The 25,145-nt window shown below is 47.6% G+C and overlaps 1 protein-coding gene across 1 annotated transcript; it reads left to right on the top strand.

The window, feature by feature from the left end:
- Positions 1-351: 351 nt before the first annotated feature.
- Positions 352-25,145, top strand: LOC130030421 (NSFL1 cofactor p47). Its single transcript, XM_056121701.1, has 9 exons — positions 352-511; positions 2,460-2,557; positions 10,258-10,332; positions 13,141-13,306; positions 13,910-14,002; positions 15,871-15,980; positions 16,346-16,483; positions 21,609-21,773; positions 23,430-25,145. The coding sequence occupies exons 1-9, from the start codon at positions 407-409 to the stop codon at positions 23,590-23,592; spliced, it is 1,113 nt and encodes a 370-aa protein (XP_055977676.1). The 5' UTR covers positions 352-406; the 3' UTR covers positions 23,593-25,145.

Here is a 25,145-nt window from a genome sequence, read left to right as displayed (position 1 = left end):
CACAAACAAACGAGCCCAACCCCACGGTGGATGCAGAGCCAGAAGCCGTGCAGGGCTGTTGCTGCATGGGGCGCCTGCAGGCGGGCAGGAGCGCCGTTGGAGGCTCCCCGGCTCCGCGAGCTTCGTGCAGCCTCGCAGTCCGAGTGGGAGCTGGGAGCCCCGAGCCTCGCCCGCGGTGGCCGCCCGCGCCTTCCTCCCGGGCGCGTCCCGCCGCCGCGCTGCAGTTCCGGGCGCAGCCGGCGGGGGGCGCGCGCTCCGGGCGGCGTTTCCCGCACGGAGGTTTTTCGGGGCGGCACCGCGCCGGGGAGGGGGGGGTGGGTGGGGGGTGGGGTGAGGCGGCGGGCGGAACGCGGCGGCGACGGCGGCGGCGGCGGCCGGAGCGGTTTGGGCGCTGCACGGGACGAAGATGGCGGCCGAGCGGCAGGACGCGCTGAGGGAGTTCGTGGCGGTGACGGGCACCGAGGAGGACCGGGCCCGCTTCTTCCTCGAGTCGGCCGGCTGGGACCTGCAGGTAGCCCCGCGTGGCGGGCGGTGGCGGCGGCGGCGGCGGCGGCGGCGGCGGGCGGGGACTGGGGGGCGCGGGGCCGCGGGGGGCCCGAAGCGCAGCGTCATCCCGCCCGGCGAGGCCCGAGCCGGCCCGGCCCCCGGGACCCCGCCCCGGTCCGGCCGCACCGGCCCGGAACCCCCGCCCCCCGCCGTCCGCCGAGGCAGCCGGGCCTCGGGTAGCCGGCGGGGGCCTGGCCCGGGGACCCCCCTCCCACCCCGGTCCGCCCGAGCTGCGGCGCGCCCCGCCCCCGCCCCGCCCCACCCCGCGGGGATGAGGCCCAGCAGGGTCGCGGGCTGGGCGGTGGCACCCCCGCACCCCCTCCCCCACCCGTGCCCAGGCAGGTCTGGGTTGTCCCCCCCTACATACCTACACACCTACACACACCTTGGATGTGCCACTTGCGCCGTTTGGGGCGCCTTCCCAAGAGTCCGAGATGAAAGAGGCCCCGGGCACCGACCCCCCCCCCGCCCCCGGGGGGAAGCCCAGTGTCCACCTGGAAACCAGGCAGGGGTCGCAGGTGCCATTCAGGCCGCCCGGCAGCCCCAGCCGCTCCCCTCCTCAGCAGGAAGGGAAACTGAGGCTCGTGCCTGTGGCATCGTTTGTCCTCAGGCGGGGCCCAGCCCCTCCAGGCCAGGTCCTGGGTGCTCAGTGAGGCGCCTGCCCTGTGCTGCCTTCCCGACGGGAACCCCGGCCTTTGCATTGCATCGCTCCCGACAGTGGGGTTTCTTAGGTCTTTGTGCAGGGTTAGTGACCAGTAGCTACCTCTCCGTGGAGCGAGAGAGAAGCACGTGGCCACGGGTGGCTAGAGGAGCCCCACCTTTATTTCTGGGTTGGTGGGTTTTTGGGGATTTTTTTTTTTTTTGGCTTTTTGGGTCACACCCGACGATGCCCAGGGATTCCTCCTGCCGCTGCACTCAGGAATTACTCCTGGCGGTGCTCGGGGGAATCATGGGATGCTGGGGATCGAACCCACGTCTGCTGCAAACCTGCTGTGCAGGGCAAACCCCCTACCCGCTGTACTGTCGCTCCAGCCACCGCTCCCCCCCCCCCCCCACACACACACACAAACCTTCATTTCTGGAATGCAGACATGACGGTTCGTGCATGTAAAAAAGGTCTTATCCATGGCACGACGTTGATGGGACTCTTGTGCCCTTTAACAAGACTGGAAACTAGGCCTCGGGAACAAAAAAAATAAATAAATAAGAACTCTTGGACTGAACTCACAGCCCTGACTCCTGGCTGTCATCACATCAGATCTAAGAGGAAGGGACAAGCTGACTGCATAGGATCAAATCTGACTCCACTCAGGGGCTGGAGCGATAGTACAGCGGGTCGGGTGCTTGCCTTGCACAGGACAGACCCAGGTTCAGTCCCCAGCATCTCTGGGGGTTCTCCCAGCCTACCTGGAGTAAATCTTGAGCACTGCATGGGTGTGGCCCAAAAATCAAAAAACTCCAAACCTGACCCCATTCCTGAACTGTGTGCCTCTGAGCAATTTTCTTAACTTCTCAGTGCTTCTGTGTCAATAGGAAAATGTAGTACTTAAGAGATAACATTCTCTAAAGGGAGCAATGAGTTAAAACGCATAGAGTTACACTCAGAACAGCATGCACCTCAGTAAATGTGTGCTTTTACTGGAATGCATTTCCCAATAAATGAGAGTGAGGAATATGTCCGTCTGATCTGTTCTTCCTGCCTTTTTGGCCTTTCTCACTAGGTAGAATTCAGCTGCTATGAAGATGTAATAATTGAGACTGTGGCCTTCTGGTCTCTTTTTCTTTGGGTCCTGGATATAGACTGCCTTGTGAATGTGGGACACATATTTGGGTCTTTTTCCTTCTGTGCTCCAAGGGGTTGTGTGAGATAAAGGCCTGTTTAAGGATCCCAAGTCACTGCCTTTCTGTTTCAGATCGCCCTAGCAAGCTTTTATGAGGATGGAGGGGATGAAGACATTGTGACCATTTCACAGGCAGCCCCCAGTTCCGTGTCCAGGGGCACAGCCCCCAGGTAAGGGTCAGTGTGAATTATTGCTTCCAGCAGTGAGGAGCAGCGTTGTCTGACTTGAGGGTTCGGGTCTAGGGATGCTGACTTGTGGGTTTGAGTGAGTTTGACGGCTGGTGGGTAGCAGCCCTTTGCAGTTCATTCCTTTATTACACCAGTTTCTGAGGGTGGTTTGTGATCCAATTCACACAGCATACTTTGGAGGTATTTGTGTCTTTTATTTAACAAATTTGAGGAAATGCCTCTATCTCTAGAAGTTGTTTTTTGTTGATTTGTTTTGGGGGTTTGTGGGTGTTTGGGGGTTTTTTTTGGTTTTTTTTTTTTTTTTTTTTTGCCACACCTAGTGATACACAGGGCTTACTTCTGGCTCCAAACTTAGGAATTATTTCCAGTGGTGCATTGGGGACCATGTGGAATGCAAGGCAAGCACACTGCCCACTGTACTATCTCTCCAGTCCTCTAGAAGTTTTTAAAATAAAAGCCAAAGGACTTCAGCAACGCTGCAGATGTTAAAAATTAATCCAGAGGTTGTTTTGTTTGTTTGTTTGTTTGTTTTAATTTTATGATGCCCGTTATACTATTAAGAGCTTTGGGGGGATTGGGGCTGGAGATATAGTACAGCGGGCAGGGTGCTTGCCTTGCATGCAGCTGACCCAGGCTCAATCCTTGATATCTTATATGGTCCCCCATATACCACCAGGAGTGATCCCTGAGCGTTGCCAGAGATGCCCATCAAAAAAAAAAAGAGTTTTGAAGGGCAGAGACTGTGGCTCCCATAATTAGAGCACATGCCGTGGAGGTGCAGGGTCCTGGGCTCATTTCCCTGCTCTACATAGCACCGCTGGGTGTGGCACCCACAACAAGTACTTTAAAAAGAAGTCTCTGTTACTCACCCTTTCCCAAATTGATAAGAACAGCGTGCTAGGTAAAATGGTGTCAACCTTTGTGGCTCCTTATCCATTCCTCTTCTGTCCTCTTAATTGGCTTCCGGGTTCCCAGAATGGACCATTGTTTCCCAGCAGAAGCTATACTGTACCTTGGGGGACATTGGAACAAGACGGGGGACAGGAGGGGGACTTGGGTGTGTCTCACAAAAGGTAGATTTCCAGGCAGGTGCTGAGTAGGTTATCTGGTCTTTTGCTTTTTCCTGAAAGGAGGGTGGTGGGCTCAACAGTGTGGGAAAGTGATCTGCAGGATGGGGCAGTGCTGCCCTTCAGGCCCAGACAAGGCCTCTTCCTGCAGGTGGGTTTCCCCAGAGCCCCCCTCCGTGCAGGTTCTCCTGTCCTGTCCACATTTTCATGAGAAAAATTTGCTGGAGTTGGAGTTCATAATAGAGAATGTTTCTTTGTCGGTGAAGTGGTAAATCCTCTTTCTCTGAGGGCATCTTTAAGTTTCCTGGGGCCAAAAAGGTGACTTCCGTGGTAGAAGGCCCTGAGTTTGATACGTGGCACCACATCGCCCTCTACTGCTTGGCATCTGTCCCCCAACCCTCATCTGTCTTCCACCCTCGCCCCTGTTAATATGTTTCCTCCCTTTGAGAAGCCTGTCAGATGTCACTGGTAGCACATCAGGACATCAAGGCCTGGGATGTGATCCTAAAGGAGAGGACTTTGAAACCGCTGGTAGAGACACTGATTTCCTGAGATGTGACTCTCTCACGGCCACTCCAGGTTGAGTTGTTGGCCTGTCAGAAATACAGGAGAAACGGAAGCTTAGCTTCTGGTGTCAATCACATATTCAGTGCTTCTCTTTTTCTAGTAGTCTGAAAATCCTGTTAATGACATAAAGAGCATGGGCCTGAGAGCCTGACGGCCTGGATTTAAATTCCAGTTCTGCCACTTTGGAATTTTGTGGCCTTAAATATCTTAATATCTCAGCCTGTCAGTTTTCCCTTCCTGCCAAATAGAAATAATACAGTCTACCACGTGGGTGTTTATGTGAGTTAATTCTTACAAAGCACATAGAACATAGTACATGTTAGCTGCTATTGTCTTTGTCATTATTTTCATTTTTGGACCATACCTTGCTGGAGTGATAGCACAGCTGTAGGGCATTTGTCTTGCACGCAGCCAACATGGCCAACCCGAGTTCGATTCCTCCGCCCTTCTTGGAGAGCCCGGCAAGCTACCGAGAGTATCTCACCCGCACGGCAGAGCCTGGCAAGCTACCCGTGATGTATTCAATATGCCAAACACAGTAACAACAAAAGTCTCCAATGGAGACGTTACTGGGCCCGCTCGAGCAAATCAATGAACAACGGGAGGACAGTGACAGTGACAGTGACCTGGTGGTACTAGGACTTACTCCTGGCTCTGCGTTCAGGAATCACTCCTGGAGGGACTTGCGGCACCATAAGAGGTGCTGGGGATCAAACCCGGGTTACCACAGGCAAGGCAAGCACCCTACCCACTGTACTAGCTCTCGAGCTCCTGTTATCATTTTTTAAATATTTTCTGTCTCATTCTAAAAGTGCATATATTTAAAAATAGACTAAGTAAAAGAAACAAGAAAACAGTTTAATACTAATATTGAGAATAAAAGACTAGGCACACATTCACACATAATGACCTGGCTCTGCGTCTGTGTTTAAGCTAAGTCAGAACTTGGTCTGGCTTACGTGAAGACAAAGGGAAAGGGAAAGCACAGTTTATTTCATCATCATGCTTGTCCACAACACGCTGCATTCTCAGGCCAAACCTGTCCTAGCACTTAAGGGAAATTCTGTGTGAGATCTTCTGCCTTTCCCGCTCTTTGGCCTGTTACAAGAAACGCATTCTGCTCCTGGCTTCCCTCCATTCCCCGTGTTCCTCTTTTCAAATACCCTCAAGTCATCACAGCCTCCCGGGAACAGCACTTAGTGAGTTCCTCTAACTGTAGAATGGGGGGTGGGGGGTGTCTTAAAACAGAAATCCTGCGCCCTTAGGCAGAATCTATGGAATGGTGATTAGGTCTAAAAGTTACCTGATAGTGTAGGGAGAAATATGAGAGGATGCTGTATGTTTTCTAGTGAGGATGGGAATGACACAGCAATCTACAACAGCATCGTGGTTTTTTTTTTGTTTTGTTTTGTTTTGTTTTGTTTTGTTTTTATCAGATGCTCAAAATGCTTTGGCCCACAAAAGGTTAGCCATTGCTATCAGAACAAGTCTAAACTCAACAAACCGCCCTTTATTGGGCACTAGTAGGTGCTAGGCACGGGTTAAGCCATCATGGAAAATCCCACTAAACCTCTGGCGAGTTGGTACTGTCATTGTCTCCATGGCATAGGTGAAGACACAAACTGAGCACATTCCCAGGATCACGCAGCCAGTGAAACAAGGCTTTCGCCACAGCTCTGTTTCTGCTTCCAGCATCCAGCTCAACCAGAATGATGTAGTACCTACCTCTCCTGATCTTTCAAGGTCCACAAGATTCAGAAGTCGCCCTGATCTTAAATCTGTTCCGATCAAACTGATTGTCGGGGTGGCGGATGGGGGCTGTCTCAGGCCTCTCACTTTACAAGACAAGCCCGTTCTAATTATGTGCTTATACAAAATTTGTATGTCCTTCTGGTTTAACTTTATCCACACCTTTTCTGTTCAGCATATTCTGAACCCCAACCTAGGCCACATAACCATGGTCTATTTCTCAAATCCAGTCACAGCTATAATTCTCACTTTGACCCATATCCATGTGCCTTCTTTGTGAACTCCCCTTCCCATATTTAACTTAATTTTCCTTTCCTAAGTAAATTTTATATTCCTGAAAATGGGAGGGATCATAGAAGGACTGCCTCCCATCTGTCTAGCCCTGCCAGTTGTTTTCACCTGAGGTTATCTATGCCTGGCCAGCTAAAGTGGTAGATTGGACACTCGTCATTTCTCAGGCGAGTCTTAGAAGGATTGAGTGACTCGCAGCTGCTGGGAGGGCAGATTGAACATCAAGTTGGGTCTGTTCCAAAGCTGCTTCCACCACTTCTAACACCATGCGTGCTTAAAATTTCAGGGGCTTTCTCTGACTATTTAAAATGATACAACTCAAGATGATCATTACTAGCTTCAATGGCAATTTCATTTGCTTAAACTCAGACAAAATTTGGTCTTTTTCTCTAATGTTACTTTTCCCTTTTATTTTGGGGCCACACGCAGTGGTGCTCAGGGATACTGGAGCTTGGAACCATATGGGGTGCCTGGGATCAAACCCAGGTCAGCCGCATGCAAGGCAAATTCTCTCCTAGCAGTACTATCTCTCATTAATCATGTTTCAGATGATCCATCGCCACATGTGACTAGAGGTTTGTACTGCACAGATCTCAGTACAAATCGACTTTTCTGTCCCCACAGAAAAGTATCTGGCAAGATATCAGACTTTTGTGCCACTTCAGAGTGCCAGGATAACCTAGGAGATGGAGTTTTAATACTGAGAAATTGGCATTTCTGAGAGCCTTTGCTTATTTGTGGAGATGAGAGAATGAATTGTTCAGAATTGGTAATGACCCCAACATGACTAGGTTGTGCTTTGGAGCAGCAGTGTTGAAACTTGAGCGTATATAAGAATTATTTGAAAATGGGGCCAGGGAGATACTCAGGGGGCTAGCGCTTTTTTATGCAGGAACCCTCACCTGGTTCCCTAAGCAGACCTGGGTATGGCGCAGAAACAACCCAAATAATTACTTGGAGGACTCCATAGAACAGGGTCAGTGGAACTTGAGTTTCTGATTGAGAAGCTACAGTTTTCACAGGTGGGGCTCCCGATTCAAAGGCCACTTTGAGTTACTGTTCAAAATTAATGGTGGAAAATGAACCAAATCATTTAAAGGACTTTGTATGCCTCGGTACTCTTACTCTTCACAGATAGCCTTTTTATTTGTGGGGGGGGGGGGGAGTTATTCCTGGTACATGCACTCAGGAATCACTCCTGGCGGTGCTCTGGGTACCATATGGGATGCAGGGAATCGAACCTGGGTCAGCCGCATGCAAGGCAAATGCTCTACCTGCTGTACTATTGCTCTAGCCCCACAGATAGCCTTTTTGGTTGGTGCAGCCTTACAGAACGTCATTAACATGCCCAAGAGCAGGTTTGGGGGTCAGAACCAAAGAGGTGGGCATTGGAGTCTGCTGAGAGTCATAATCTGATTAGGAACTTTAGGGGAAAGAATCAAACCATAGTCAGATTAGGCTGTTGGCTCAAGAAAGTGTACATGTGTATATTCATAGATGCTTATCACAGAGAGAGTGTGTGTGTTTTCTCTCTGTAGATCTTAGACTGATCATTCATGGAAAGCTGCCCCTGGAAATTACCTTTCAAGGCATAGGTACAGATCTTATTACTTGGGTCCTTTTGAACCATGTCATAGAAAGATCATGGAATACCCAAGAGGTTCCTGTTAGGTAACTCAAGCAAGGAATGGATTTGTTGGATCGATTGGTCTTTGCTCTTATTTCCAGTAGATAGAACTTCAGAGTTTCCTTTGCACACCAATTGGCATCCTGAAATATTTCTTCAAAATTGAACTGGGCGACTTCCTTTCTTGCAGACCACTCTTTTTCTGTCTGGCCTCTCTAAATCTTTGTTACCTTCTTCTCCCGGTATTACAAAGCTCCTTTTTCCCGCCTAAGAAATACTGGGGGAGGTGAGGGTGGGAGGGGATTATAAAATACGTATTTCAGGGAAGTATATAAATAAAAATATGTATTTCAGAGAGAGAACCTGTTGGGCTGAAGTGCATGCTTTGCATGCAGGAGGCCCAGGTTTGGCCTTCTTCCTGCAAGTCTTGTCCCCTCAGGCTTCCAGAAGTAGCCTCTGAGCACCTACCCTGTTGTGTCCCTGGGTTTGGTACAAAAGTCAAAATGTTGATCTCATGATCCTTAAAAAGCTAGGATTAGGGACTGGAGCAGTAGCACAGCGGGTAGGGCATTTGCCTTGCATGCGGTCGACCTGGGTTTGATTCCCAGCATCCCATGTGGTCCCCTGAGCACCGCCAGGGGTAATTCCTGAGTACAGAGCCAAGAGTAACCCCTGTGCATCGCCGGGTTTGACCCCCCCCCCCCAAAAAAAAGAAGCAAAAAAAAAAAAAGCTAATATTAGTCCTTGGGACCAGGAGACTACAGCTGAGTTTCAATCCCTGACACCACAGAGCCTCTCAGGCATCACTGGGTCTGGTTCTGTAGGGCCCTGAGCACCACCAGGTATGACCCTGGGGTCCCCAGCACCAAGTGACCCAGGTAGCACCGCATCCCTGGACAGTAGCATTGAACAACCAACTAAGAATCTCTAGGATTGCACCAAGGGTCCCAGAGCACCACCTGTGAGACTGCCCCCACCTAAAACACACTCCCTGCCAAATATAAAATTTTACCTTGAGAATACATTTAAACTACAGGGAAAAGTGGCAGTGGAAGACAATATTGGAGGAGAGAGTTCACTGTTCTCACACCCAATTTTAGTGCCCCATCCCCAAACAGATCTGCTTTTTTACCCTAAACACTGATAACCTCTTCTTGTTTGAACTGCAACCGGAAGCATACAGAAGCCCTCCACTGCCATCCTTATTTTATTTCTTCTTCTTGGTTTCTTGTCCTTTGACTAATGCTAGTCCCAAATCTGTTTTCCTTGACCTATTATGCCCTTTTCAGGGGGAAAAAAAATTATGAGTCAGTTGCTGCAGTGCTACTGTAGTACCCACTGAATCTTTCAGCACCCCTGTGTGGCCCACTTTGGGAAACACTGCTCTAGTATTTACTTCTTCCCCTCTGTGTATTTGTATGACCTGCTCCTGTGATGCCCTTCTAACAATTGTAAGGAGATAGAACTCCTTATGATCACACAGCCCTTCCTCTGTTTGGCTGTCCAGACCGGCCACATTTTTTTCTAGGAAACCTTTCATGTTGTTCACCCACTACACAGAACAGGAGGCTCTGGCTCCCATACATCCCTTTGCTCGAGTGTCAGCCCCCTGCAGTACTGAACAATTGTCTTACTGGCCAGGGTGCTACACGGCTAAGAACTCTTACCATCTGCATAGACCTGGATTCTACGCCGGCATTTTATCTCAGCTCTTAATAATTGTATGGCCGGAAAAATAAAGCAGTGGGCAGGGTGCTTGCCTTTCATGCAGCTGATCTGTGTTCGATCTCCCATACCCCATATGGTTCTCTGAGCAACCCCAGAAGTGACCCGTGAACTCAGAGCCAGGAGTAAGTTCAGGACATAGCTGCAGGTGGTCACCTAAAAACAAAGAAATTGTATGGTGAAGGGCTAGAGAGATACAGGAAATGAGGCTCTTGGCTTGCATACTACTGACCTCAGTTTTGTTCAAATCCCCAACACCACCAGGCGTCACTCCTGAACACAGAGCCAAGAATAACCCTTGAGCCTGAGCCTGAGCCTGACTGGGTGTGGCCCAAACCTCTGCCCTACAGAAAAAATGTTATGATGAAAGTAATCTCAGTAGTAAGTTTTTAAAGCAGAACAAGTGTAACCATTTCTTCCTTCTCCAGCAGAATATTAATGAAATTTCACCAGCTTTACTGCAGTACTTTCTAACTTATTCCTCTGTGACCTTAAAAATATGCCACTTTGTTTTGCCTGACCTTTTTCCTAGAAATCCTCTTCCTTCCCCACCCAAAAAATTCTGACCCCCAGTGTTCTCAACACCTTAGGTGCTAATGATAAGACTTAACTTTGTAACTCGCCCTGAGGTTGGTTTGCTTTTTTTGTATCTTCAGCGATAATAGGGTGACATCCTTCAGAGACCTCATTCATGACCAAGATGAGGATGAGGAAGAGGAAGAAGGCCAGAGGTGAGTCTTTGGTGGGGCAGGTGTGGGCATAGAGTGTAGGACAGTATGTAAACCTTGTATAGGGCTTAAATGAGCTCAGTCATCATTAGCGATTACCACTGGGGGTTTTTGCGCTTGTCATATACTAGGAGCAGTTTCCCGCTCCCACTTTTAAATGATCCTTGTTACTGTTCTTGGTTGTTTTATGGTTTTTGTTTGTTTTGATTTTTCAGTTATTTAAAAAAATCTGTCTTTACTGGACATTATTGGGGAAAGGAAAAACAACTAAGAACAAGTCATTCATAATTCCACAACTCAAAAGTAACCCAATATCATTATTTCTTTTTGTGGTTGGAGAGGCACACCCTGGCAAGTTCAGGGAACCTTTTGGCATGCCAGGGATTAAACCCAAGTCATCCAATGCAAGGCAAGTGCCCTGCCGTCTGTACTATCTCTCTGGCTCTATTTCTTAAGAGCTTTTTGATTGAAAAGTGATATATCCATAATAAAATGTTTAAAGGCAGAATAAGTACAAACAATAAAATGTATGTTCCCCCAAGTATGTTTGATTTTTAACCTTTTGCCATGTCGGGTAATTTTAGTTTTCACTATAGTAAATAAAAATAGTTGTAATAAATGGTAACTACAGATACTGTTTTGACATTTTTATTTAGTATTGATGTTGTGTATCAAAAACAAACTAAAACATATTTTTAGTTTGTTTTTATTTTTTGCTTGTTTTTACCTTTTTAATGAAGTAAAATTGTTTCATTGAAAGACATTTAACATGGGGGTGGAGGGGGGTATTTAAGAGTGGAACATGGGGGCTTCTCCAGAGGGTAAAAAAGCCTAGATTGTATTTTGTTTATATGAAGTCAGATCATTTTTGTGTCTTCTGTTGCATTGATGTTTCATCTTAAACATTTCTCATGTCATTGAATTTGTTCATGAGCATTTTCAATGGCTAATTATGATCCATACGTACGTCCAACATTAAGATTGTTTCTGGGCTTTGCCACTAGAAATCGTAGTGCTGTGAGCATCATTTTTATTGTAGTTATCTACTTCATTTCAAAGTACAGTTTCTAGAAATTAAAATGCAGGTCAAGGGTCTGAGCATATCTTTTTGAAGTGTGTGAAATTTTGAAGGGCTTGAATGTGTGGGTTAGGCCACGTACTCTACCTGTGCACAAGGGTCACTTCTGATGGTGCGTGGCTGCATCCAAGGCATGCATCTTAACCCCTGTACTCTCTCTCCAGGGCATGTTTTTAAGGTACTTGATTACAGGCTGTTACTTAGGTTTTGAGATTTCTTTAAAAGAAAGACTTTACAGTCTGTGAACAGAACTTCATTTACCTGGAGTGAAGGAGGATGAATTTGCTATAGCCTCATTTAGTGGGTTTTGTTCTCTAGAAGGTCTGCTTCGGTCTGTCAGACATCCCCAAGTTATCTTGTATAATAACCATAACGGAAATTCAGTTACCTCATCATGGTCACTCTGCGAAGAAGACTGAGAAATGACATCTTGTACTTTAATCAGTTTTCATCTTGTAGTAAACTTTATTCTGCCACAGAACCTTCTGGTTAGGTACACTCAGGGTTCAAGACTAAATGTTATTTTCAGGATTTTATACTTAGTGAAATGCACAAGTGTGAATGCGCAACCCCTAAAAGACTTGTTCCTCTTTCCACTCCTCTCCTGTCTTATCCTCCAGGCAATAACCTTCCTTTTTTGGCCCAGCAGTTTAGATCTGACATGCGACATTGGTGCTGTTGTCCTTACCAAGACCTACAACTTTGCCTTGCATTCCCTAGGAAATTAAAAGCTGAAACTCATTTTTATAGGTTCCCGGTTCTCCCCACTCACAAGGTGCCACTGATACTTGTGTAACTAGTAGTGATAAGGAGGCAGCAGGTCAGGCTATGACTGTTGGGAGGTTTTCAGACCCAGGTTTAGAGGTGCCAACTTAATCTCCTGCCATGCTCGGTCCATGGCAACCCTGGTGTGGCTTGCCTGGGGCTAGTTTTTGTACTTCTGATCTTCTCTAAAGCGCCCCCCTCCCCCGCCCTTTCAGTTCCCCAGTGTTTGTCACGAGACTGGCAAGATGCAGTGAGGATTGGGTGAGCTCTCTGTGTTGTGTCACACGTCCTCACCTGTGTGCATTACTCTGTGCTTGTTCTTTTGCATACATCTGCTGATTTGAACCTCACGGCCCTGACTTAAGGAGCAGGTAGGTAGGGCATGTGGTCCTTCCCTTCCATTTCAAAGACAGGAAAAGTGAGGTTCCGGGCAATGTACTTGCTTGCCCTGGGTCACTCGGCAGCTACGCCAACACTGGAGCCTAGCTGCTTGTACTAATTGCCCCACTGCTGCCATTAACCCAGAGCTGCTAGTGATAGCTCCTGCTGACTGGCCGTAGCGCCGGCTCCTGGAGAGGTGCTGGCCACCAAACGGATAATCATACTCAGTCGGGACTCTGCAGAGCTGACATGCTACCGTGCATGCCCGGAATGCCCTCCCCTGATTTCTTCACCTAATAAGTTCATCCTCATCTTCAAGACTCAGCCCGGAAGACACCCTTCTAGGAAGCCTTGACTGTCTTCCCCAGCTCATGTTCCCAGAGCACCACTTACTGACTTCTCTTGCTGCTCACACTGCTTTATTGCCTGCCTGCCTCCTTACATGTGTCCCCATCGACAGTAAGTTCCTTCAACATGGGCATTGTTCCGTTCACCCCAGTGTGCCGAGCATCTCGCCCAGAGCCTGGAGCATGCTCTAGTCTTGTCTTCTAAGTGCTTTCGGTGTTAGATGTATGTTTTCTGCGCAGGTTTTATGCCGGGGGCTCAGAGAGAAGCGGACAGCAGATTGTTGGCCCTCCCAGGAAGAAAAGTCCCAACGAGCTGGTGGATGATCTTTTTAAAGGTGCCAAGGAACATGGAGCAGTGGCTGTGGAGCGAGTGACCAAGAGCCCTGGAGAGACCAGTAAACCAAGAGTGAGCACGGAGGGGGAGAAGAGGCCCTTGTTTCTGTCGTGACTGGATTGGTCCTTGTTTTTGTTTTCCTGCACTTGCTTGGTCTCCTGTGTAGAAGAGCCGTGAATTTCTCTTAACGGTTAACAAAATCAAGATTTGTGGCAAAGTTTTTAAACGTATGGCCTGTGGTCTCAAATTGTGTCCTACTCACATGTTCTGTTTGGTCTGTCCAGTTTGGCTTACTCAATGTTTTGCTTCATTTTGTTTAATTAGCAGCCACCTATTTTGCAGAAAATCTGGATTTTTGTCTTGGAAAAATTAAAAGTCTTCTGTTCCCTGCACTCAGATTCCTGCATGGCTCTGATTCCCGCATGGCCAGTAAGAGCTCCATAGTGACTGTTCCCTTTAACCAGGAACCAGCCCTGCCCCATTCTCATCTCAGTTCTGGCTATTGAATTTATTTACCTGTATTACCTGCCATTTGCCCTGCCATACCTTACAGCTCTGAATTTGGTGCCCAGAGAATGTATATGCTGGTTAACATATTTGAACTGCATCATTATCTGTGTCGATGATCTTGCACACGCACCCTCAAGTGTTTTTTGATCTTGTCTTTTTTCCCAGCCTTTTGCAGGGGGTGGCTACCGCCTCGGGGCCGCACCGGAGGAAGAGTCTGCCTATGTGGCTGGAGAGAGGAGGCGGCATTCTGGCCAGGATGTGAGTGAGCGTCTCCTCCCCTTAGTGCTGCTACTGTCCTCATCTGCTGTCAGTTGGGAGGGATTGGTCACGTGTTAGGTATGAACGGACAGCCTCGGAGAGGGAAGTCTGCAGAGGTACTGCCCTTGCCGCTGTCCACAGACAGAAGAAAGGCTTACCTCAGAAGCAGGTAGGGAGGGGCCCAGGGGACGTTTTTGTTGTTGTCTATGGAGCCCAGGCAGAGGGACCTAGAGTCTGGGGTTCTCTGGAGGTATGGGCATGACTAAAGAACTTATTCAGATCACCAGAAGGCCTGAACTACAACTTCAGTAAAATCGAACTTGCTATTGTCTAGTCCTCCCGCCCCCTACCTCACCAGGTGCATAAGGGTCCTCCCTCCATTAAATGCATGAAATGTGATCCTATTCTACATTGATCGTTGTGTGTTCCGGGATATGTTCCTTAGTAAATATTTTTATATATCCTTAAGACTTAGTGTCTGGGCTGGAGTAAAAGTACACCACATGTAGCTGACCTGGGTTTGTTCCCCCAGCACCACATAGGATCCCCTAAGCCACCACCCGGCATGATTCCTGAGCACATAATCAGGAGTAACCCTAGCACTCTAGGGGTTTGGGCTCAAAACGAAGAAAAAAAAAAAGAAAGAGAGACTTAGTTTCTATAACGTATTTGTTTTTAATCAGTTTTGGTTTGGGGCCACACCCAGGAATGCTCAGGGGTTACTCCTGGCTCTGCACGCTGGACTTATTTCTGGTGATACTCCGGGGAGTGTCGGGGATGCCAGGGATCAAAATCCCTAATCATTTTAGTTTTTAATTCCAAAATAAAGTCAAGCAGAAAAAAAAGTACTATCCTATCCATCCGAGGTAGCAGCATTGCTAGGTTGTTTTTCCGTTTTCGTGTTCAGTGTTTCTCAACCAGGGGCCTATGGTCGCCTATGGTCTCCAGGATTCCAAGGGGCCACAGGAGAAATACGTATAAATGGGGGAGGGGGGTCACAGTACAAAAGTCGGGGACCAACTGATGGAACTGGGGGCAAGATGCACAGGAAATAAACAAAAGTGTTGAGAAACACTCTTCTGGACCCTTTTCTGTGAGTGTGTTTTTAGAAAGTCGTGAGCAGAAATTTTAGGTAATTTGGGGGGAAGCCATAGAGATAGTACAGCAGGTAAGCGCTTGCTTGCACACAGCAGACCAAGGTTCAATCCCCAGCACCCTCATGTGGTCCCCCAAGCACACACCAGTAGTGATTCATAAGCACCAAAGTAGGGGTGAGCCTTAAGCATATTTGGGTGTAACCCAGAAAGGAAAAGGGGGAGAGGAGGCACACCCAAGTATGTTCAGGATGTATTTCCTGAGTCTGCTCAAGGATCTCTCTTGGCAGTGATGGAGACCATATCTGGTGCCAGGTATTGAACCCAGGTTGGGCATGTGAAGACAAGTGCCCTCCCTGCAGTGCTGTTATCTCTAGCCCCAAGATAATACTTTAAATGGGTGCAAAATAGTCTTGAGTAAATTCACTGTGGCAGTTGAGTTGCCTAGGACCTACATGCCAAACTCACTGCCAGCCCTGTAGAGCTTTGATCAGGTCACTTACTTAGCTAGAGAATGGCAGTCTAGACACAACCCTAGGACTGCTTAAAGTCCAAGCTCTTAATCTGCTTCATAGCACCTTCTCGACTTCGGGTTCATATTGATTTTATTGGTTTTTGATGTACTTGTGCACCAGATTCCTGTGTGTATTTAATAATGACTCTCAAATAGGGACAATCTGCTAACTTGCAGGTTCATAGTGTTCATTTCCAGTTTTATATTGCCATGCTTGCCACGTTTCTGGCCATGTTTGAATGGCTTGCCTCCTGTCCCAGGTTCATGTTGTGCTGAAACTCTGGAAGAGCGGGTTCAGCCTGGATAATGGCGAACTCCGAAGCTACCAAGACCCGGCCAATGCCCAGTTTCTGGAGTCTATCCGCAGAGGGTGAGCAAAGCCTTCCCGGTTTCCTCATACTGTTGAACACGGTGACTGGTGGGAAAGAAGCTGATCTAGATGTTTATAATTTGAGAAGCAAAATATTTTAAGTAGCAGAAGCATAGATTGAGATTTTCAGATCTGCTCCCAGAATCGTGTATGTCCATTTTGCCTTTGACCTGGAATAGAGCTTAGTGAACAGGTAAGCTAGAGGTCTCGGCCTCACCTGGAGCAGGCGTGGTAGACAGGACTTTCCACCCCTCTGTGAAGGTCTTTAATGATTTCGCAGTTGGAACTGGGAAGTTTCTTCTGCCTACCCCATCGCTGTCATTCCCGTCCTGCCCTATCTCCCAGCTTTATGTCTTCTCCCACAGGGAGGTGCCGGCAGAGCTGCGGAGGTTAGCACATGGAGGCCAGGTGAACTTGGACATGGAGGACCATCGGGATGAGGATTTTGTGAAGCCCAAGGGAGCCTTCAAAGCGTTCACTGGCGAGGGTCAGAAACTGGGCAGGTAAGGAGGACAGGCAGGAGTGCTGCTGTCATTCAGCCTGGCCTGACCTGGTCACTTTATGTAGCTCTTTACTTGCTTACCAGATCCTTCTCTTCCCCTCCCCCCCTCCCCCCCCCCCCCCCCCCAGGAAAAGTATGAAGAACATGGGCTTAGGTGTTAACTAACCACCTAAGGTTAATTTAAAATCTTTTCACTTTCCTAGCTTTGTTACCTTAAAGTGTCTGTTCTAGAACTGTTTGATGATTATGATGGAACTAATAATAGTCCTTTCCCACTCTTTTATTGTTGTGAGGAGCACGGAGATCAGTGCCCTCTAGTGAGCAGACAGAGCAAGCCATCAGGAAAACAAACCCGCTTTCAGTCAAGCGTATTGAGAGCAGGGGTGCCCTGGATGACTCAGCTAAAGCAGACATGTGTGTTCATGTTACCTGAGTGATGATTCACAGGCATGCGGAACCCGGCTCCCGTCAGCCAGCTTCACAGGAGTGCTACTCAAGGCCCAGGGAATCTACTAGATGTCGCTGGCAAAAATGGGCTACTGCTCCACCATTGTGGCAGCTCTCACCCCTATTTCTTGGCCCCTCCCTGGACACTTCCACTGTCACTTCCTATATCTTTTTGTCCTAATTCCTCTGCCACTGCCAGCAGCTGATAGGATCTGATTGGTTCTCCCACTACACCCTTGACACACAGACAGGCTTCCCAGATCTCAGCTTTGACTAAGGCTGTAGAATCTTTTGGTCAGTTTGCTTCCAAGGGGATTGAGAGGCACTCGGAACACAATGACTCTCCCCACAGGTACAGTCCTTACAATGCATTGATCTGGATGGGATCTAATCTGAAAATCTGGGCAAGTCCACATTTACTCGATTTTGAGTGGTGAATGTTAAAAGTACGCGTGAGGGAGGGTTTCCTACTTGACAGAGTGAGCTCCGCCTGCTCACCAAAGCTGCAATCATTTTTTTATGAGGGAGAAAACAAACACCTTAGTACCCAGTTTGTTTCCACAGTGAAGAAAATGAGCAGCTGGTTATTCAGACTTGGTCTGAGTGAGACTGATGAACTGCTCTCACTGCTACGTATGACCCAGCTGCTCTGGGAGTCCAAATGGTCAAGTGTTAGTAGTTCTTGGGAAGCACCAGACATCGGTGGGTACCTTTAAACAGTTGCATTTTGCTGCATCTCTAATCCACGGTTATTAGAGCATTTGGAACTAATGCTCATTGAGAGTCTTGCCCCAAACAGCAATCATGAGACCTTGTATCGAGGTTCCCCTCCAGGCCTCATGTTTCTTGAGGGCTTCAGAGATTAGTTGCTCTCAGATAAGAGCGACCTGCTCCCTGCAACCCTAATGAAAGACATTCACGTCTCCAAGGGACTTGGAGGCAGGGTTTAGGGAAATATTAAGTGGGCTAGAACCTTGAAGAATGATAGTAATGAGCGGAGTGTCTTTCTGTTAAGTAAGCACTTCATTGAGCGTTCCATAGGTTGCCACCTTTAATCCTGTTTTATTCCCTGTCCTGGTCTTGTCCTGAGCCACACTGCTGGTCAGTATAGTTCAGGTAGTTTGGTCTCCATTCTTACCCACCATGCTGCATTGAGTCTCAGGTGTTCTTGCATAACAATACAGACGTTTGTTTCTGCTTCTGGTATATGCAGGGTACTGTTGTTTCAGCTATGAAAGGTTTTCATCAACTCCCTCCCGTATTGGTGATAAGTAAACTGAGTCTTGGGTAATCCAGATCTGGGTCTGTCTGACTTCTAGGCCTGGCAGGAGTGTAGTAATTTAAGAGCTTAGGACATAGCACGATCCAGAACAGCTTGGATCATATTCCAGTTCCACCTTGAACCAAATAGAGATTTGGGGCAAGATGCTTGATTCCACTGTGCCTCAGTTTCCTCATCTGTAACATATAAGAGAAGAATTCTTTACCCAACCTTTAAGACTGAATAAACCAAGTACCACCACCAAATCAAATGCTCGTACATCCGACCCAGCTCCATAATGGGAGCTTCGTAAATGTGTACCATATTTATCAGGTCTCCCCAGTCAACCTTATTTCTAGAATGCATATAAGGAAAGCAATCAGAAACCACGTAGCAAATCCATACATCAGGCTTTTATGCCAACTTAATGCAGAAGGCTATGCTGGGAAGAAAGTATTTCGTTACCTCCTCCTATAGAGGACTTCTGAAAAGTCTGGCATTTGCTGGACCTTCAGCACAGTATTTCACCTAGTTCTGGTAATAATAGTTCATTATGTCACGCATGGAAACACAAAAATTGAGTAATTGCTGGAGGTTGCACCACTTGTTTATTTTGAAACCATTAGAGCTGACACCAGACGGTGTTCCTTCACACTGAATCTCCCTGATAATTGCTGTCATTTAATGAATTGCCTACTATATGTACCCTCAAATGAGTAAGAGGAACTAGGCATAGGATTCCTTTTTCACAGACAGGGAAATTGAGTGGCTGTAGAAATGGTACATGCCTTGCAGCCCCGGTTTGACCCTGATAACTACATGGCCTCCTGGGCGTCACTAGGTACGACCCCAGTGGTTCCTTACACTTCAGGACCCAAGCAGCACCACTGCCTTGTGCCCTCATGGGCCATCCAGGAATGCGCTGACCGCCTGAACGTTTCTTGGGACGCACACACCCATACCCTCCCACCCACCATCACCAAATCAGATTCTCTGGGAGTCAGTGAGAAAAACTCGATATAAATATTCTTTTCCAAAAGTAAAGCCTGATGTATCATGGCTATTAGAAACATATAGGATATAAATAGAGAAAACTTGTTCATTGGGTTAAGGTTTTAAAATTTTAAAAACTGCTCTCCAGAGCTTGCTTCCTGTCTTCACATCTATAAGATTAAGATCTCAGAGGATAATTATGTAAGTTAACTGAGATTATGTCATACCCTTTCCCTGCCAGACAAAGTAGGTTGTGATTCTTCAGCCACTTTTCCCTCCTTCCTGCCCTCACCCTTACCTGAATTGACAAGTCACCTACATTGGAATAACGTATTCAGACTTGCTTTTTGGCGCGATTAAAAATGAGTTCCCTTTCTGGTAGGAAAAATAGCTTCAGGGTCAGAATTAGTACAGCAGATAGCACGCTTGCCTTGCTCATGTCAGACCCGAGTTCAATCCCCAACACCCATATGGTCTCTCAAGCTCTGCCAGGAGGATCCCTGAGCACAGAACCACACAGAACTCGTGAGTGCCACCAGGTGTGGCCTAAAAACAAAAATATCAAAAAAAGGAAGAGCTTCAGTGAGTACCTGTCCTATACTTGTAATTTTTATGGTTGAGAGACAGGCTGCCTATAGCCTGGAGAGTTGTAAAGTCCATGAAACTAATTTCCAACATCTTTTCAGATCTATAATAGGATATATCTGTACATCTGGCCCACATTTGAATCCCATCTGCAGCAAGGCTGTAGTCAGACTGATGTATTAAAGTTTCTCATAGCACATAAATGTGGCCGACATTCTCTTCTGAGCTCTAGTCTCTAGGCCCATATTTTTTGCATTCTCAGAAAGAAATACGATCACTCTTCAGTTTTTTCTTTGCTCTGGGTTATGTGAAGTACTTTATCTGCAGGAGATTGACAAGTGTAACAGTAAAAAGCACATTGTGAACTGGCAGAGAGCTCAGTAGACTAAGCACATGCTTTGAATGCTGAAAACCCAAGTTTGGTTCCCAGTGCCACTGGTCCCCCCACGCTCTTCAGGGTATCGCCCGTAAACAAAGAAAGGGCATTGGATGAATAAATGTGTTTCACTACATTATCCTTCAGGAATTTTAATGTGCTAGTGACCTGTGATGATGCTAATGTAATCTATGACACTCTGAAACTTTCCTGGAGATCATCTCAAAGGACTCAAGTTCTAGGGAACACACTTCCTGTTGGATTTGCTAACAATACCATTTTAGGTTAAAGACCAGAGGGAAGGAATAGATATGGGAACTTGATCTAATTAGATGCTCTCATCTAAAGGGGCAGGTGATGAGCTCTCATCTAAAGACTTCTCTGTACAGGGATCTACCACAGTATCTGTTAAGAGAAAGGCTGAGTGAGGTAAAGGTTCCAAATGGAAGAGGTGGCGGGTTGGGAGTCCTGTGTACATTCCTTGTTTGTCAGCCACCTTGAGTGCTGTATGTAATTCTCCCATTTAATCCTCAGAACCCAAGCCAAGTGGGTAGTAACTTTAATTAAAGATTCTTTGTCTGGGCTGAAGCGTTAGCACAGCAGGTAGGACGTTTGCCTTGCAAGCGGCCGACCTGGGTTCAATTCCCAGCATCCCATATGGTCTCCAAGCACCACCGGGAGTAATTCCTGAGTGCATGAGCCAGGAGTAACCCCTATGCAATACCGGGGGGGGGGGGGGGGGGTGACCCAAAAACAAAAATAAAACTCCCTTTTCTATCCTTGTTGAAGTGAAGAGATTGCCCAACACCACCATAGCTGGTAGGGTGAATTCAAACCCAGATTCTTTCTGATTCTAAGACATGCATGACCTTTAAACACAGCACAGACTACACAGCATCCTGTTCTTATTGTACGGTTCCAACCATACAGGGCATTTACGGCCTTCAGAAAATCTCAGCCTCCTCCTGTTAGTTGGCATGTGGGTGTGCAATATTCATGTGATTGAGGTTGTACTGGAGAATGTCTGAAGACTTCATCACGGAGTGTCTGAAGCTCCCTTCTTACACCATGGCAGTGACTTTAAGGTTGTGTCAGTACTCCGTAGCTGCAGACGTGCACACCCTCAGCCCTCGGACTGAGGCTGAAGTTCATCCTTATCTAACTGATCCTCCAGCCTGGGATTGCATCTTTCCTGCCTGAGATTGTTGTATTTACTACTTCCTCCTTTCAAAGACTGTTTTAATTAATTGAGAAGTCTTGAGGAAGAAGGGACTGAGGGCTCAGGATTACTCAGGAGTGAGGGCTAGAGGTAAATTCTGCTGGGCTCTCTCTGGTCATTTACTGTATCAAAAGTTACCAAATCCAGAGTTAGATGAAGCCATTCAGTAAAAATCCGAAACCAGGATTCCACCCTGCTAGGGATTTTGTTTCTCTACATGCCTTAATCTGACTCTCTCTCCTCAGCACTGCTCCCCAGGTGTTGAATACCAGCTCTCCAGCCCAACAGGCAGAGAACGAAGCCAAAGCCAGCTCTTCCATTGTAATCGATGAGTCACAGCCTACCACAAACATCCAAATACGGCTTGCTGATGGCGGGAGACTGGTGCAGAAATTCAACCACAGCCACAGGTACCTGTGCACGCATTCCACCTGCCTCCTCTAGGAGTGTCCCAGAAACCCCCATAGTAGGTGGGAGCTAGGGAGCTATTCTTTCTTCTGAACACCGGCAGGCCTGCCTTCCCGGGGAAACAGTGGGAAGGAGGGTCTAAGGTCTTGGCTTTCATCCCACCTCTCTCTCTAAAGTATGACCAGTCACCATTTCGTCCAGTCTGGCTCCTGTGAGCCTCATTCCTCTTACATAAAATTAGAGGATTGGGTTTTTCGGGTGTTAATAGCCCCCAGAGCCTTGGTTCATGCAAAAGCCCAAGTGCAGAACAGATAAAATTTGAACTGTTTTGGTTGACAGAGGGGAAAGAAATATAGTACCTATCTAGCCTGCTTCCCTCTCCGTGGGGCTTTTGAAACCCACTCAGCTTAATAAGGTCTTTTCTAGGTCTGGCTTTTGAGAAGTTTGGATTTCCTTTTCTATGTGAAAACAACTCTTTCATATTTTCACATTTTAAAGATGAGGAAACTGAAGTGTGGAATAATTAAGTTTAGTAAGGAAGACTGCTTGTCACCAGTAAAGATATTTGGCATGTCCTCTCTCTAGCATAGTCATACCTAAATTTCACCAACCATAGACAAGGTCCATCAAGGCATGGGGCACTGAATGGTTTGACAACGCTTGAGTGTTGTCAGGATTCCTTTTAAAGGAGAAACCTGTGAAACAAGCCTTAGGACAGAGAGGCTTTGTTCAAACATTTCTTGTTCCTTAGTTTCACTTCAGGTGCTCAGAATTTAAGGGGTTCAGTCCGTAACAGGGGTTTGAGTTCTTTGCCTTTTGAGTTCACTCAGTCTGTCAGCTCTCTCCTGAATGGACAGCCCATCTCAAGTGAAGGTGGAATACGAGTGACAGGGATATGCGCGCTGAAAGTCTGAGGCTGCATCGTAGGCATTCAAATTAGAGACAGTATAGATTGTAAGGATTGGTGATGGGAAGACACTTGTCCTTAAGCATCTTAGAGGAGAAGACTACTCTTTTTTAGGTGATCCATACCCGTAAGTGCCAGTTTCGGGACACAGTGTCTAGAACAGGAATCTCAGTACTCAAACGAGTGACCTTCATTCATTCATAGATCCTACTCTCATGTCTGAGTGCTTCCTGTGATCTGTTATTCATGGTTTACAGGAAGATCTTTTCCATTAATCTAGAATTGTGTTACTCAAATTTTTTCAGTATCATGGAAGTAAAGAAAGTAGATCCCAAGAGTTTGGGGAAGGCTGCCCAGAGGAGGTGGCTTTCGAGCTTTTGGTTTGAGATTTAATAAGGGTTATAGGCAAGGGATCAGGCAGAGAAGCCACTGGGAAGAGGGACCCAAATCTGGACAGAGTGAGGCCTGGTGAAGAACTCAAGTGGGAGATGAGTCAGAGGTAGCATCAGATTTGGCTTTGCAATCACAGGAAGGATATTGGTGTCTATCCCAAGAAAAATGGAAACAAACTGGGAAGGGTTTTCTGCAAGGAAAGAAATAGGACCCAGTCTACTTCTGAACGCGAATTCTGGCTACTGTGTGTAGCACGGGGCCAGGGAGGAGACTGAGGGTGGGCCTGATGCAGCCGCCGCTGGCTGAGGTTGGCAGCAGAGGGCATTGCTCACCACCTCATTCACCCCCACTTCACCAGGATCAGCGACATCCGGCTCTTCATCGTAGATGCCCGGCCAGCCATGGCTGCCACCAGCTTTGTCCTCATGACTACCTTCCCGAACAAAGAGCTAGCTGATGAGAACCAGACCCTGAAGGACGCCAACCTGCTCAACGCCGTCATTGTACAGCGGTTAACATAACCGCCTGGCCCCGTGGGCAGCCTCGCCTCCTTCCTGTGTCTCCCACGGCCTGCTGCCCCCTGGGGACCACACCCCACCCCTCCCACACACCCAGCAGTCCAGTGCCACGTCTCCTCCGTAGCTCTGGGTTCTTAGATCTCAGTTGGACATTTGTTTTCTTTTTAGTTGCATTTCCTGGGTTTTTGTGACGATCAATGAACTTTAAAGAAAATAATAAAAACAACCAAAAAAATTGAAGGAATATCACCAGCATGTTGTATGGAACCTCTCCCACTGAAGTAGGTTCTTGCTATAAAATCATTTATCTCCAAGACCTGTGGGAAGGGGCCTTCCTTCCATACTCTGCAGAAAATTGCTTGTGGCACACAACATCGCCCACTCGTATGCCCACCCACCACCGCCACGATGCCTGGGGGAGGACTCTTCTGCCTTCATAGAGAAGGGAAGAGGGAAGCTCCTAGAAAGAGGCTTTGTAGCCGCTGTCTCCTGAAAGAACAGTTCTATTGCCAGGGCAAGACTCTTGCTGGAGTCTCCGAAAGTGTGAGGTCAGACCAAGATAATAGACCTCTCCTTCACATAAAAAATGATTCATTCGTGTACTCAGACTCGGGGCCGTTCAGGTGTCCAAGGCCCTGGCCAGTTGGGATTTTAACTCCTTCCTTTCCCAGCCCTAGCTCCCCTTACAACCATACTGCTCGCCCTGGTGAGTGCCCGCTGCTTCCGCCTCTACTCCATGTCCAGAGACCTGAGTGTTCCCAGGAAGTTAATAGGGCATTAGTTTCATTGGGAAGCAGCTTGTACCAACCCAAACGAGTTAGAGTCAGGATATCTTGGCCTGAAATATAGACAGAGTCCAAATGTCACTGAGCCATTCACCAGTAATGCATGGCAAAGTCGGATACTGAAGGCTGAGTTCCCTTTGTTACAAATGCCTTCGACCACAGTGGCACCTGTAAGAGGCGTCTGCTGGGTCCATTTGGAGGGGTGAGTATAGCATCAGTGCATGGCTTTGGTGTGCAGATTCCGCCCCCGTTGTTTTCTGCCCAGTTGAGTTCTGATTTGTGAACAGTTCAGGCAAGTAATGCCAGTCTGGTAAAGACCATACTCTCAAGTGTGCTTTCTGTGCAAGTTTTGGAGAAGAGAATCGCTAGGGTCTTGGATGGAAGGAAGCCTGTCCACCTCCCTGTTTAACGTGAACTACAGACTTAGAACCAACACTGACTCAGAATCTCCTGATCTTGAATCATAATGTGCCTCAATCCTCTCTCCAAGCAGTTATTACCAGTCACTTTCTCTTTCCTGCTTCACCCACTGCGATGAGCCAAGAACCAACACTACTTCTACCCAGAACTGGGACGGGGCCTGGGGTGTCTCCCCCAGACCCCTCCCACGAAAGGGACGTGGCTTGGTGCTTCCGATCCCAAACCGGCAGGAGCCTGCCGCATCTGCCACAGCGTTTCTTCCAGGTGAAAGTATTGACGGAAACTAAAAAGTGGGTCTGGAAAAACTTTGTACACTATTGTCACCTTGACCATTAAAAACCAGAATGAGGA

The sequence above is a fragment of the Sorex fumeus genome, unplaced genomic scaffold, assembly GCF_029834395.1.
Source record: "Sorex fumeus unplaced genomic scaffold, SorFum_2.1 ptg000044l, whole genome shotgun sequence".
Classification (NCBI taxonomy): Eukaryota; Metazoa; Chordata; class Mammalia; order Eulipotyphla; family Soricidae; genus Sorex; species Sorex fumeus.
Note: the sequence above shows the minus strand (reverse complement) of the source record. Positions and strands in the feature narration are given on the sequence as shown.